This window comes from Acipenser ruthenus, chromosome 2 (assembly GCF_902713425.1).
Source record: "Acipenser ruthenus chromosome 2, fAciRut3.2 maternal haplotype, whole genome shotgun sequence".
Lineage (NCBI taxonomy): Eukaryota > Metazoa > Chordata > Actinopteri > Acipenseriformes > Acipenseridae > Acipenser > Acipenser ruthenus.
Genome location: NC_081190.1, coordinates 96,481,427 through 96,496,367, shown reverse-complemented (window position 1 = coordinate 96,496,367; position 14,941 = coordinate 96,481,427). Strand labels below are relative to the sequence as shown.

At 36.5% G+C, this 14,941-nt stretch overlaps 1 protein-coding gene across 3 annotated transcripts in view; it reads left to right on the top strand.

Moving 5' to 3' along the window:
* The first annotated feature begins 1,929 nt into the window (after positions 1–1,929).
* The window catches only part of LOC117408576 (lysine-specific demethylase 3A-like), a 28,821-nt gene continuing 15,809 nt past the window's right edge, over positions 1,930–14,941 (top strand). The window contains exons 1-13 of one of the 3 annotated variants that reach the window (XM_059004400.1): positions 1,931–2,073; positions 2,533–2,718; positions 3,496–3,648; positions 3,997–4,104; positions 4,245–4,386; positions 4,588–4,712; positions 5,251–5,323; positions 7,404–7,717; positions 7,850–7,989; positions 9,928–10,553; positions 11,902–12,106; positions 12,497–12,711; positions 13,187–13,339. In XM_059004400.1, the coding sequence (XP_058860383.1) occupies positions 2,563–2,718; positions 3,496–3,648; positions 3,997–4,104; positions 4,245–4,386; positions 4,588–4,712; positions 5,251–5,323; positions 7,404–7,717; positions 7,850–7,989; positions 9,928–10,553; positions 11,902–12,106; positions 12,497–12,711; positions 13,187–13,339 (2,410 nt within the window). In that variant the 5' untranslated portion in view covers positions 1,931–2,073; positions 2,533–2,562. Of the gene's footprint in view, positions 2,719–3,495; positions 3,649–3,996; positions 4,105–4,244; positions 4,387–4,587; positions 4,713–5,250; positions 5,324–7,403; positions 7,718–7,849; positions 7,990–9,927; positions 10,554–11,901; positions 12,107–12,496; positions 12,712–13,186; positions 13,340–14,941 lie in introns of all 3 variants that reach the window. The other 2 variants (XM_034013693.3, XM_034013691.3) reach the window with 2 other exon arrangements.

Here is a 14,941-nt window from a genome sequence, read left to right as displayed (position 1 = left end):
CAGCATGGCATGATCTTCTATTCAGTACATAAGACTCAGGGCAGTTAGCTGTTATTTAGTTGGCATATAAAATGTAGCAGGTCCACAATAAGAGGGGGGTCTCAATATCACACTGCAAGAAATCAAGGTAAGGAGTGGTAAACGTCCAAGTAGACAACTACTGGCTGGTCTAGATGGTTGAAAGGGATTGTGGCAGACAATATCCTCAGAGGATTGTAACATCTGAAAGACATCAGTTAATATGTACAATAACAGATTGTGTTTTATCAAGTGTTCAAAGAACTACTCCCAGATTGTGTTTTATCAAGCGTCCAAAGAACTACCAAGTGACAGATTAAAGGTTTTGCTATGCTTTTCCTGGCATGGACTCAGATTACTTCTTATAACGAATGGAAGAGCACAACGTGTACAATGTATTGAATTATTTTGTTACCTACAATCACTTTAAAGTAGCATAACAATCAAGGTAATCAAGAACAGAATACATGCAGTAGCAGTAAACTGTACTTAGATTACTTTTTTCCTTTTTTTCTTTTACAGTCAAATCACATACATAATAATGGTCTGCTTCATAAACATGGTTGTATATATTAAAAGTAGTATTGCTACTATCCCAGAAATTGTTGGATAATGATGATAAAATGTATTTACTGTACAGTATGCATTTTTTTGCGTTATTATATTTTTTAAATGTATGTTTTGCTTCTTGTTTTTTAGATTCCACATATGTCATATATTATCCAATGTAATATTTAATATGTTATTCCCCACTGGTGAGAGAACCACATTTTCAAATAATGACAAAATACTGTGGTCATGTTTAGGGCATGTTGATCTGCTTTTTCATGACAGGCCTACTGGTAGCTCGGATGTTTCCATTTACAGCTGTGCCAGGGGTGTACATATGTTGCTAGCATACTGTTATTATATGGCTTTAAGAAAGTATATGAAGGATGAATGTCTGCAGCTAAAACTAAATATGGGGGTATAAATAAAATGGATGGCAAACAAGGTTTGTTTTCTGATGAAGAGCAATTAATTCACCATGTTTTGATTCCTGGGCTGTATTTTGCATGTCATTAAACCCCTCACTGGTTAATGTAGTACAGTAGTAGTATGAGCATGCCTATCCTCCTAACAGAGCAATGCAGCAGCAAGTACTTTTCATTGGCTGTTAAAAATACCTGATATCACAATGACTGAGTTACAAGTATGGGGGGATAAAGAAAACAGACACATTAGACATCTGTTCTGTGAGGTTTAATCTTTTTTTTTTTTTTTTTTGCTATATAGATTTCTAAGAAACCACTTTTTAAGAAACCTCTAATGTATGATGTATAAATTAGTTCAGGGTATAAGCCTCTAGTCTGCCTCCATTATGTTTATGATTTGAGAGCTATAATAATAATAATAATAATAATAATAATAATAATAATAATAATAATAATAATAATCACAAACCAAACAGAAAAAATAAACATGTCAATAATGTTGAGTGCGGTACCACCAAAGAACTGAAAAATAACGCAAACTAACAAACAACTGGCAATCGCAGCACTAAAACCACCCTTGTCTTCTCCCCCATTGTCACACCCCATCTCCAGGAGTACGCCGAGAACTGCACGTATGCAAACCGTATCACACCCCGCACCACAACAAAGGAACCTTCCACTTGCACGCGGTTATTAACAACGTTTTTTTTTAAGCAGATATATCGAAACATTTAACTCTTACACAACACAATATTTAAATGCGTCTGTTTAAAATATTGTATTAATTATTTTCCATCCAATACCACTCTTGTAGCACTGTCTGAAAAGGTCTATTTTGCCCCAAATGAACACAATGAAGCAACATGCACACGCAGCGCATAAATTCAAAGCAAATTATCTCTGTACGATGTGAACTGGTCCAGGATTGGAATGCAAAATTAAAGATAACCAATCCCTTTACAGATATAGCTCAGAGACCGCCCCTTCTGTATAGTAACCAATCGCTACCAGAATGGGCAGGTACGATGTATTCAGCAGGCAGCTGCATACACCACTGCGGGAGTGAAATATAAAGTACGAAGTGAGTAAGGTCTGTGTGTGAATGAAGGAAAAAGCGAAAGTTAGACTTTATTGCAACAGTGTAATAACCTGTGTTACCACCAGATTTAAAATAAATGATTTATTTAGGTTTTAGCTAAAACTAAATGTAAAGGGAAATGCTAAAATTACTGTGTGTATTTATTTTATATACCGGTGTAGAAACGTTCATCCCGGAAAAAATACCGACTAGCTATTTATTTATTTTTTTTAATTGTTGTTTCTAGTTTTCTGAAATACTGGTGGGCGTACTCGGTACGACGACGTCTGTTTGTATAACAAATTAAAAACGGAATTAGAATAACAAGTGAAGGAAATTGAGTCGAATCAGTAAAACAAAACGTTTTTCAGAATTGATTTTGGCTTTAATTAATAAACAAAACTGGAAACAGTTGCGAATTGTATACTCCAAAAATTTGTGCTGAAGTACGGCACGTTCTAGGACGACTGCAGCCAGTGTACGTCAAACAAGATGTGCAACAAAGCACGTCAGATTCTGGTCGGGAAAGGATTTCTCTGTGTTACTGGAGATGTAAACCTAAAAGTTGAGGAAATAACCAAATGGCAATGGAAGTCTGGGAAAATAAGAGCAGTTTCTCACAAGGATGCTTCAGACCAAGATCTGAAAGTAAGTGGCTTTTTTTTTTTTTTGGTGTAAATTATGTTTTTATTACCTCTCTCTCTCTCTCTCTCTCTCTCTCTCTCTCTCTCTCTCTCTCTCTCTCTCGTATATTACAGAGAATGCAGAAGAGAAAAAAAAATGTACCACATTTTTAAATAAAGGTTTGTAAATGAACAAGTAACATTTCTGATCGATTTCTAAATGCAGGTGTATACTCAGACATATTGACCAGACAGTGATCTTATGGCCATAATTTGCAGAAGGATCAGGTGCATGCACCAGCTTTGGCTGAGGCATAACACTCTACCTTTTGTTATTGAATTCTGCATATACTGCACTTTAGATGTGTGCATGAAAGTAAAAATAAATATGTATTAGTAAATTTACATACTAGTGCTGAAGTGGCACATGTGTCTCTGTTCACTTTAGGCTGAAGAGGTGAGTTTCAATAGTTGAGAAAGCAGACTGCATGACCCTATGGTAGCTGGTAACATGCATCTCTAATAGCCATCTTCCCATTAAAAATAGCTAGAAAACAGTGATTTCAGTAGCTGTAGTGTTCTTTGGCATATAACAGAAACTAGGCATTGCCATCTAGTGTGTGGGGGATTTATTGCAGGCAATCATCCCATCTTTACATCTTCAATCTTCTTTTTGGTACGACCTCTTAAAGCGGGTCTTCATGGTGCTCCTTGTTTATAACTTTGTACAACATGCACTTCTAAAATGGAAATATATAATATTTTCTCAGAGTATTGTATGCACACCCTTTTTCCTATGCAGGTGTTTGTGGAATTTGATCATGAGAAACTGGAAAACAGAAGATGGATTCGAGTTTACGAGCCTCCGATGAAGATTTTTCTCGTGGAACACTCTCTGACTTTCGCTGCACGGAAATGGCCTGGAAGTGCTACAGCTGTGCAGTGGCCAGCAGTGGTATGAGCGCTAAATATTATCATTTGGACCACTGGAATAAGATCTGTAGGATTATTACATGGCTGTCTTTTGACTTATATAAACTCCTTCCAAATCTCTGCCTTGACCCTTGAGCTAATGCGGCTGCTATATTGTGGTCATGTGAGCTTTTGGATAAATACTGTATTTACTGCACAGCTGTCTCTTCAAACTCTGTCAGATTCAGTTATGGGTGCTGTCATTTTAAATATGATATTTCTACATAGATAGGGCTGCCCGTGCTGGTGATGATGCTTTTGTTCTTAAAATGTAAAGCAGTTTTTTTATATAGCAGGTTATGTTTATATGCTCATGCGTCTTTTTTTTCAGCTATTTAGACCCTTGGTGGACAATGCTGGAGTGGTCCTAATTCTTGTGGAATACCTCTTATTTAAGGAAAGATGCTTTGTATCTCAAGGGACCTTGCAGTCAGTTCAGGTACAGATAATGTGGCACATGAATTCAAGACACCATGTTTTTTTTTGTTAATGATTTGAAGCCCTAGAAAATGATATTGTTATATTTGCAGCCAGCCTTCAAGTTACAACACATTATTGTATCTGTTCCAATGCATTCAGGAATGCGACTGCAACCTAATGTCCAGGAAACATTTACAGGATTTTGATTGCTCACGAATTTCGGTTAAGGACTTGCAAGCACTTCAAAAAGAGGTTGAAGCCTGGCAAAGGAAACATTCATATGTACAGCTGCTGTTGGGAGGTAGGGAAAAAGCTCAGTTCCTCAGTGAAAGCTTTTTTTGTGAGTAACGCAAGGTTAAAGATGTCTGTACAGATCTATACAATTGTGGGTGCACGCAATTGATTTTTAATCTGTGAACATTTTCCTGGCAGCATTGTGTTTTGTGTGCACTATTGAGATGTTTCATCTTATGATGATTTTTTTTTTTTCCTTTTATTTTAGGAACTCTAAACTTAACTGGCTGTAAAGTAAAGGTCTACTGTATGGAGTCTTCAAATCAGTGGTGCTATGCAACTGTTAAGCACCAAGATCAATATACTCAGACTTTGCAGGTCCAAAACGAACAGGTAAAGCTGCATGTGAAATATGGAATATGTTTATTATCCAGAAGCCTGTTACTTATGAAAAATAAACACAGATAGTTCTGCCAGCATGATAGTGTTCTTTGAACAGATGGTTTATTTTAAATAACAAAAACTCACTATTGTAAGGTGTTGGTGTATATATGTGACCGATACAGTAAGGCTTGTACAAATGTTAAATGTGAAGAAAATAAAGGCTGTAAAATAAAAAATAACAAAGCATATGACTTGGAGGGTGTGTAGAGGTTGTGGATACAGAAACATAAAAATGGTGGTTCAGAAACAGAAATCTAAAACAGGAACCACAAAACCTGACCCAAGCAACATACTATATTCCTGTAATAAATTAGGATGCAAAAATATGCACCAGTTTATTCATATAGTTCTTCATCTATACCACTGATGTAATTGTTAGACAAAATAAACCATATTTGAGAATTGATTAACAAGATAATGTTCTCATTTACAGTTGTTAATGAATAATTTTTTATTTTTTATTTAATTTTATTTTTTTTCTCCCCAGTTTGGAACCTTACAGAACATTAACCCTGCTTTGCTTGAAATTGAAGTCCTTAGCCAGAACATTGAACATTCACGTAAGCTTTTACAGGACATTTTTGTATTGCATTTAAATTGCTTTGTTTAGCTCTTACAATGTGTGTGTGTGTTTATATATATTTAGCTCAAAGAGCCAGTATATAATTAGGGTTGCAACCATTAATCGATGCATCGATTATTGATCCTATGTCCTTAGATTTCCAGAGCTTCGATTACATATTGGTGAATCAATGCATCAAATTAGAACCCAGTTTGAAGTCTCTTGTTGCCGGTTTGCATAATACCGTGAGTGTGTGAGTGCGCTTCTTTTAGTGTTAGTACGGTAGATTAGCGCGTTGCTAGGATACACAGTTTAGGCCTCTACATTTGTGTTGGACAAGTCAAATCAGAAGTAGGCCAGTCAGGATTTGTGACATTAATTCAACTGCTTTGCTTTGCATTTGGATTTAAAATGTTAACGGCAATGAACAACCATAGTTCAGATACAAATGACTTCTGTTAAAATATAGTATTTTATTATTATTACTACGTTAAAGGGACATCTGATGCAGACACACACATATTCCTGGCAGTTGTTAAACTCCAGTCCTTTGTATTGGAAGGGTTTTATTTTGAATATAAGTTGTGCCTTTTATTATGCACAACAGTGTTAGTTATTGGATATTCTGTTTAAATAAAAAAAAAAAAATATTTGAAAAATAAATCGTCAATGCATCGATTTATCGTTGATAAATGCCTATACGATAATCAAATACGCTATAAATGACAAAAATACCTTGTGCTTATTTACCGCCGCACCAGAAGGTTGCACAGCAGTTAAAAAATGGTAAATGAAAACGAGCTCTGTGTGATGTGAGAATAAATCTATATAGCTCTCTCTCTCTCTCTCTCTCTCTCTTCTCTCTCTCTCTCTCTCTCTCTCTCTCTCTCTCTCCTCTCTCTCTCTCTCTCTCTCTCTCTCTCTCTCTCCTCTCTCTCTCTCTCCTCTCTCTCTCTCCTCTCTCTCTCTCTCTCTCTCTCTCTCTCTCTCTCTCTCTCTCTCTCTCTATATATATATATATATATATATATATATATATATATATATATATATATATATATATATATATATATATATATAGAATCACTAATGAACCTTTTAATGGATCAACACAGCAGCTCTTGAGCCTCTATTTAAAAGTTTTAGAGAGCAAAAAATAAACAAACCAGATTATGTGTGTGCATGCATAGTGATCTCTATGGAAGGCCATCTGGGTCAAAAACACATTGTGCTGCTTAATGATTTTTAAATCGATTGTATATATTATACATTGCGACTTTCTGTTATGTGGAATGTAATAAATTCCCTCCATTTTACAATGCCATTTTCATGTTTGTTTTATTTGAAGTGTTTAAAGTTTAATTTCAGTTTTCGTTTGTTTGTTCAGCTCCACAAAGCACAAGTAAACTTCATTACTTTACTTTATTACTTTATGAAAACGGGTCTATGGCCACTGTTTACTGTGAAGAAACGGCAATGGCAAGGAATGGAAAAAAAAAAAAAAGTAAAAAATAAATAAAATGAGGTGTCAACTTTTATGTACTATTTATTTCGGGAATAAACAAAACAACGTTTAACTTGAACTGTTATTCCTGGCATCCTTTGTTTTGTAGTTAATTCACTGGGGTAAAGTAAGTCCCACACAGCATATTCTTCACTCCTGGGACACACTTCTATTTAACGGGTTACATATTGTAGGGTCGTGCTGTAAAATAAAGCACAAACACAGGGGCCACGCCCCGCTTCTATGCTGTCTCTGCCTGCGTTCAGAGCAATATAATGGCTTTTATTACTTTTTGAAAAACTAACAAAATTATGAGCGAATATCCGAACATTAATTTGTCCCAGCAAATATATATACAGAAATGTACATATCCCAATTACACAATTATAGCTACTGCTTTTTCTCACCTTAACTCGAAAGCTGTTTGTATTTATTTACTCTCCTGAACCGAATTTTTGCAATTTGATTGGCTCTTGTAACGCTGACATTTGCATATCCCAGTTACAGATTCTATATACATATATTTATGGCCTTAGCAATAAAAAATATGTTCCATATTTTAATATTTCCACAGAAACCTCCAGTGGGAAAAGGAGGTCCAGTAAAAATGTAACAGACCTTGAAGCAAAAAAAGGAAGATTTGGCTGTGAGTTCTTAACAGAAAGACAAACCCAGTCTACTAATGGAGTATCTTCCTTAGTTCAAGTTGCTGGTTTTTGTCAGGCTGGAACCAAGGATTCAAATGAAAGAGTGATGGATTTGCCCACAGCAGCATACTATAGAGACAACGACAGGACCGTGCTTGTGAAGAAGCAGCCTAGACCTATGGAGGCACAGACTGGAGTTCAGGAGAACTTAAAGTCATTCTGTCGTTTGTATCAGCAAGTGGTAGGTAGTAATATTTGTCTGTTTCATCTCCTTCTTAAGGGGTATAACTATAACCTAATATTCATTGATTTTTTGGGGGGATGCATTACTAATACTAACCCATACCATGTGTATTTTTTGATAATGCTGTAGACCGTGCCATCAATTCCTTCTCATGTCAGCGGGGTACTACTGGGGAGCACTGCTTCAACTCCTGGAACAAAAGAAAGATTGCAACAGACACCCCTGCCGGCATACTCGCCTCCCAGCATCCACGTGGAAACTCCTCCAGGGTATGTGGTCTTTGTATTAGTGGAGACAATACATACAATAACATTAGTATTATGTTTTAAATATGATCAAATGATTTGACATTTATCAATCTCTTGATATATCGTATATGAAAACATCTTGTATGAAAATATCAAGATATGAGAATCTGTTGATGAAGACATTTTTAAAGTGTTTGTCAAATTATATAAGTGTGTGTGTATGTGTGTGTGTGTATATATATTATATATATATATATATACACATACAGTACTGTGCAAAAGTTTTAGGCAGGTGTGAAAAAATGCTGTAAAGTAAGAATGCTTTCAAAAATAGACATGTTAATAGTTTATATTTATCAATTAACAAAATGCAAAGTGAGTGAACAGAAGAAAAATCTACATCAAATCAATATTTGGTGTGACCACCCTTTGCCTTCAAAACAGCATCAATTCTTCTAGGTACACTTGCACACAGTTTTTGAAGGAACTCGGCAGGTAGGCTGGCCAAAACATCTTGGAGAACTAGCCACAGTTCTTCTGTGGATTTAGGCAGCCTCAGTTGCTTCTCTCTCTTCATGTAATCCCAGACAGACTCGATGATGTTGAGATCAGGGCTCTATGGGGGCCATACCATCACTTCCAGGACTCCTTGTTCTTCTTTACGCTGAAGATAGTTCTTAATGACTTTGGCTGTATGTTTGGGGTCGTTGTCATGCTGCAGAATAACTTTGGGGCCAATCAGATGCCTCCCTGATGGTATTGCATGATGGATAAGTATCTGCCTGTACTTCTCAGCATTGAGGAGACCATTAATTCTGACCAAATCCCCAACTCCATTTGCAGAAATGCAGCCCCAAACTTGCAAGGAACCTCCACCATGCTTCACTGTTGCCTGCAGACACTCATTTGTGTACCGCTCTTCAGCCCTTCGGCGAACAAACTGCCTTCTGCTACAGCCAAATATTTCAAATTTTGACTCATCAGTCCAGAGCACCTGCTGCCATTTTTCTGCACCCCAGTTCCTGTGTTTTCGTGCATAGTTGAGTCGCATGGCCTTGTTTCCACGTCGGAGGTATGGCTTTTTGGCCGCAAGTCTTCCATGAAGGCCACTTCTGACCAGACTTCTCCGGACAGTAGATGGGTGTACCAGGGTCCCACTGTTTTCTGCCAATTCTGAGCTGATGGCACTGCTGGACATCTTCCGATTGCGAAGGGAAGTAAGCATGATGTGTCTTTCATCTGCTGCAGTAAGTTTCCTTGGCTGACCACTGCGTCTACGGTCCTCATCGTTGCCCGTTTCTTTGTGCTTCTTCAAAAGAGCTTGGACAGCACATCTGGAAACCCCTGTCTGCCTTGAAATTTCTGCCTGGGAGAGACCTTGCTGATGCAGTATAACTACCTTGTGTCTTGTTGCTGTGCTCAGTCTTGCCATGGTGTATGACTTTTGACAGTAAACTGTCTTCAGCAACCTCACCTTGTTAGCTGAGTTTGGCTGTTCCTCACCCAGTTTTATTCCTCCTACACAGCTGTTTCTGTTTCAGTTAATGATTGTATTTCAACCTACATATTGAATTGATGATCTTTAGCACCTGTTTGGTATAATTGTTTAATCATACACCTGACTATGTCTACAAAATCCCTGACTTTGTGCAAGTGTACCTAGAAGAATTGATGCTGTTTTGAAGGCAAAGGGTGGTCACACCAAATATGGATTTGATTTAGATTTTTCTTCGGTTCACTCACTTTGCATTTAGGTAATTGATAAATATAATCTATTAACATGTCTATTTTTGAAAGCATTCTTACTTTACAGCATTTTTTCACACCTGCCTAAAACTTTTGCATAGTACTGTATATATAGTTTCTTTTATTTAGTACTTATGTTAAATCATTTTATTGCAGAATTTAAATTAACATGTAAAATTGCTGTATGAGGATATTTGATTGTTTATTTTACAGACCTGCACCCAAGAATGAAAATCATTTTCTAAAGGATATGTGTGAACCCAGCAGAGGATTACAACCAAACTCTTTGTTTCAAACGGAGTTCAGCAAAACACAGAATCCAGTTGAAGCAGCATGTACCTCGTTTTTCACACCACAAGCTACCAGTAAGAAGCTGCAGCAAACACAATCAAACACAGGCAGCTTCCTGACCATACAAACAAGCCCTGTGAACCACAGTTTGAACCTCAGTAACTCCAAAGTGGATACAGCCCTGCCATCATCCCTGGAGCTGAGAAAATTGCTTGAAACGAGTTCTCATGCGCAGAAACAAACAGCATACCCGAATCTTCTGAGTGGTACACCTTCTAAACCTACTGAACAAGCAGTGGGGTGTCCTGCAAACCTAGAGCAATGTAATCGAAGCCCTGTACCGAATGCGCGCCAGCTTTTTAATAGTGAAGACAGAAACATTACACGTCCCCCTACTTCTTGTGGTGATAAAGAGAGCCCCTGGAGTCACTTAAATGGGAAAACGCTGGAAAATCAGTGGGATCAAAGGCCAAAGTCTGGGGAGGAGGAGGATGACAAAGATGTACTAAAGGCTTTGCTTGAGAGTGGCAGTCCTGGTGGCGTTAATGGTTGGTTTTTACAAAAAATTGTAATTGTTGTCTTTTAACTTGTATTGCTCTGTTATTTTCAGAAGATATGGTTGCACTAAAAACCAAACAAACTTCCATGAGAGAGGGATATAGTGCAGGGCTCCAGACAGTGGCCCCTAGGCCAAAAATTTTGGGCGGCAAATTCAATTGTTGAGCGCCACTTTAAGAGCAAGTTGTTTGCTTCCATATTCAACTGGTTAAAATACAAGAAAAACACTAAAATTATATAAAAACAGAAATGTAATGTTTGTACCCACTGGTTTGTTTTTTCTTTTTGTTTGTTTCTATTACATACTCAAACACCTTGTCCCATGATGGCTAACTGGAACACTGCTGCAGCAGGGGGATCCTAGTTTCATACCCTGATGGCTTTTTTTTGGGGGGGGGGGGGAGGGCAACATCCCTCACTACTCTCCGTGAAAAATAAATCCATAAATGAATTAATACATAAACACATTGCCGTAAGATTTACAGTCTATTTTATTTTAAAATAATACAATATTGTACAGATAATCTCATATAAGCATTTCATTTCTAACATTATAAACATACTGTATTTGTCAAATTGATAGATTGTGCATGTCCAGTAAATAACTAATATTGCTTCTGTTCAAATCTAGTAGTTTTTTTTTATTTTTATATAACGTTTAAATCTAAAAAAAAATATGTAAATATGGTAAATGGCAAACTAGTTTAGCAACACTAAAATCGAAAGAAAAAAAAAATCATTACATTTTTTTGCCAGAATAAATGTTCTAATAAGTACAGAGTTTTCCGTTTTTTTTTTTCTTTTTTTTTCTTAGCTGTAAACAAATTCTTGTGTCATGTTCTGTTTCTGCTTGCTGAAAATGTCTCCACCCTTTGAAAATTAAATGCCCCTCTCGGTGACGTCACACAAAAACAAAACAAGGTAGCAGTGAAATTCGACCCTCCCCTATCCAATGATATACATTAACAAGCTGTACTGCAAAGTATGGTGGTCCAGTAACAATAAAAAACACACTTCGTTTTTTTGACTGTTTACCCGTTCGCGGTCCCAGAATGAATACGATCACAGTCCTTAAAAGCTAGCGAGAGGCAGTATTTTTATGTTACAGGCGCCAATGACACCTCCCCCCCACCACCCCCCAAAAAAAAGAATTGGTTGCATTTGCAACCGTTTTAGTCGCAGTCTGGAGCCCTGTAATGGAGATGTAATTGCACCTCCTTTGTTCATCCGAGTTAGTTCGTTCGTTCATTCATTAGTTACAGGTAATAAATAGATTCTGCAATAAATAAGAGAAATGCTTGCAATGAAAAATCACTAATGAGCCTTTTCATCCTATAGCAAAGGCCTCTAAATCAATTTTGAACGATGCTGAGGAAGTGAAGAGACTGCAGAGATCTGGAGAGTGTTTTCTTCAGGATGCTTCCTGCAATAGCATCGCACCTCAGCTTCATAAGTGTAGAGAATGCCGTCTGGTCAACTACCGCAAGAAAAGCCGCAGTGAAGAGGATGGTTCAGTCTTCTGCAGGTTCTTCCATTTCAGAAGGTAGATTATTTTTGGACAACATGCTAAACATTGTGCCATACCTGTTGAGCAGCACTGGGGCAGAGAAGTATTCTTGCTTTTTTTTTTTTTTTTTTTGTATGAATATCTATTTGATAACGTTGGTCAGCATTTGCAGCTATAATTACTTGTGTATTTTGTGAGCTTATTTATGCATTTAAGTCCTATTGATTTGAGGCCCCAGTGCACTGTAATCACTCCAGGTTCGTTCTACAGTATTGGGGTGTCTTGTCTTTTACAGCTGTATAATTTAAAAAGCAAGTCCAACTCCTTAAGCATTTACAACACTTTTTGGTTTATGTATTTTTTTCCTGGGATCAGTTGTGTTTTATGTGTTTATAGATTCATTGCTATTTGTTGATTTTATTGCAGGCTGCAGTTCACAAAGCATGGTGTTCTGCGTGAGGATGGGTTTTTGACCCCAGACAAGTACGACTCTAAAGCGCTCAACCTCTGGATGCCTCAGCCTAGCCATGTGAAGGGACTGGATTTGGAAACTTCCAAGTATATACTGGCCAACATTGGGGATCAATTTTGTCAGCTGGTCATGCAAGAGAAAGAAATTATGGCTTCAATAGAGCCATATAGTAAGTATTAATAGGTTTAGTTGACACTTTCTACTTTTACTATAGATCTTTTTCGTCATCCAGGGTTTTTCATTGCTGTGGAAATCTGAAATTTGAATAAATTGGTTTTTCAAACTTTTGATTTGGGATGTGAGCCAATTAAGTTAAGTCTCAAACTGTATCTTCTTTCCATCCAGGCAGGTGAAGCCTCAATGCAGACATATAGTAGTACAGCTACAGCAGAAATAGTAAAACAATACACCACCATTTTGCCCATTTGTTTAAGGTATTAGACCAAACTGTCTCTTAACTGGCAAATATAAAATCCAAAAGTATTTTGACAAACAAAGAAGGTGCATATAAAGTAATAATTTCAAATCAAAGTCTTGGAACATTTGCCCTTGTTGTAAATGTTAAATCTTATTTATTTATGGATTTATTTTTACCTGGCATGTTTTTAAAATATTTGTCATTTCCCCCCATTTGCTCTTTTCAGAGGAGATTGTTTGGAAGCGTGCAGTCCAGGGCGTGCGGGACATGTGTGATGTCTGTGACACCACTCTCTTCAATATCCACTGGGTTTGTCCCAAGTGTGGCTTTGGAGTGTGTCCAGACTGCTTCAGGATAAAAAAGAGCAAGAACTCAGATGGTAGGAAGCATTCCTGAGTAATTCATAATAGATAATAGCAATGATATAACTTAAACCACATAAAGGAATTACCGTAAAAGAGTATATATGCAGTGTTTGCTCCAGGACTTACAGACTGAGGGTCAGTGTGGCCCCCACTCTAAATTTTAGGGGGACATTTTCTTCGGTGAGGAGGTCAATATGTTTGATAATTCAGAACCAACCACCATTTCTTATTTTTGTTTGTTTTTAAATATGCCAGCAGAGTTTACTGACCTTTTGTTTCTGAAGAACAAAAAATAAAACTGTAAAGCTGTAGATACAACCAAGGTGTCTCTACATTACTCACTGTCACTTGTGGGGAAAATATTGGGAAATCTGTCACAGTGACGCTGGTGTATCACTGAGTAGAGGATATTCATTGTACCAAATCACATTAGAACGGGTTTTCAATCTTTTTAAGCTGCATACCCCTTTCCAAAAAAGTAGTCCATCGCATACCCCCATCTGAGATACAGTCATAATGAAATTAAAACAGAAAAAAGGTTTGTACAATAACATGATACAACAAAACACACAAGCCTTGGAGTGTGTGATGGATAAAATTATAAAAGTTACAGTATTATAATGGAATATATATATATATTATATTTACTTTTGGATAAAAATAGTCCCTCAAACAGGTTTCTAGTTGTTGAAAACATCAACATAATTTTGTTGTAACTACTAATTAATTAAAATCAACAAAGCCTCCGTGCTAAACTCAGTCACTCAGAAATAACATAGGACTATTCCATGATAGCAAATGACAATCGTATTTTTATTGATAATAAAATTACAATAAAAATACGACTTAAGTTACAATAAACTTTAATCGGGTCATTAAAAAAAAAAAAAAATATATATATATATATATATATATATATATATATATATATATATATATATATATATATATAATATAAATATATATATATATATATATATATATATATATATAATATATATATATATATATATATATATATATATATATATATATATATATATATATATATATAGGCATGACTTGTAGGAATTATTATTATTATTATTATTTATTTCTTAGCAGACGCCCTTATCCAGGGCGACTTACAATCGTAAGCAAAAACATTTCAAGCGTTACAATACAAGTAATACAATAAGAGCAAGAAATACAATAACTTTTGTTCAAGTAAAGTACAAGTTTGACAAACCACAATTCAATAATACAGCAGGTAATAGTGATAGTTACATCAGGATATGATTAAATAGTGATAGTTACATCAGGATGTGATTAAATACAAAGTACTACAGGTTAAAAACTTGGCAGATTACAGTATTCTGAAGTACAGGATTAAATGCAGTAAAATAGGGGCTGATAAGAGCAAAATAAAGCACATTTACATGAAGGGTGATAGTGTCCCAGGATACAAACAGAGGAGTTCTACAGGTGCTCTTTGAAGAGGTGAGTCTTAAGGAGGCGCCGGAATGTGGTCAGGGACTGGGCAGTCCTGACATCTGTAGGAAGGTCATTCCACCACTGCGGAGCAAGGGTGGAGAAGGAGCGGGCTTTGGAGGCAGGGGAGCGTAGCGGTGGTAGAG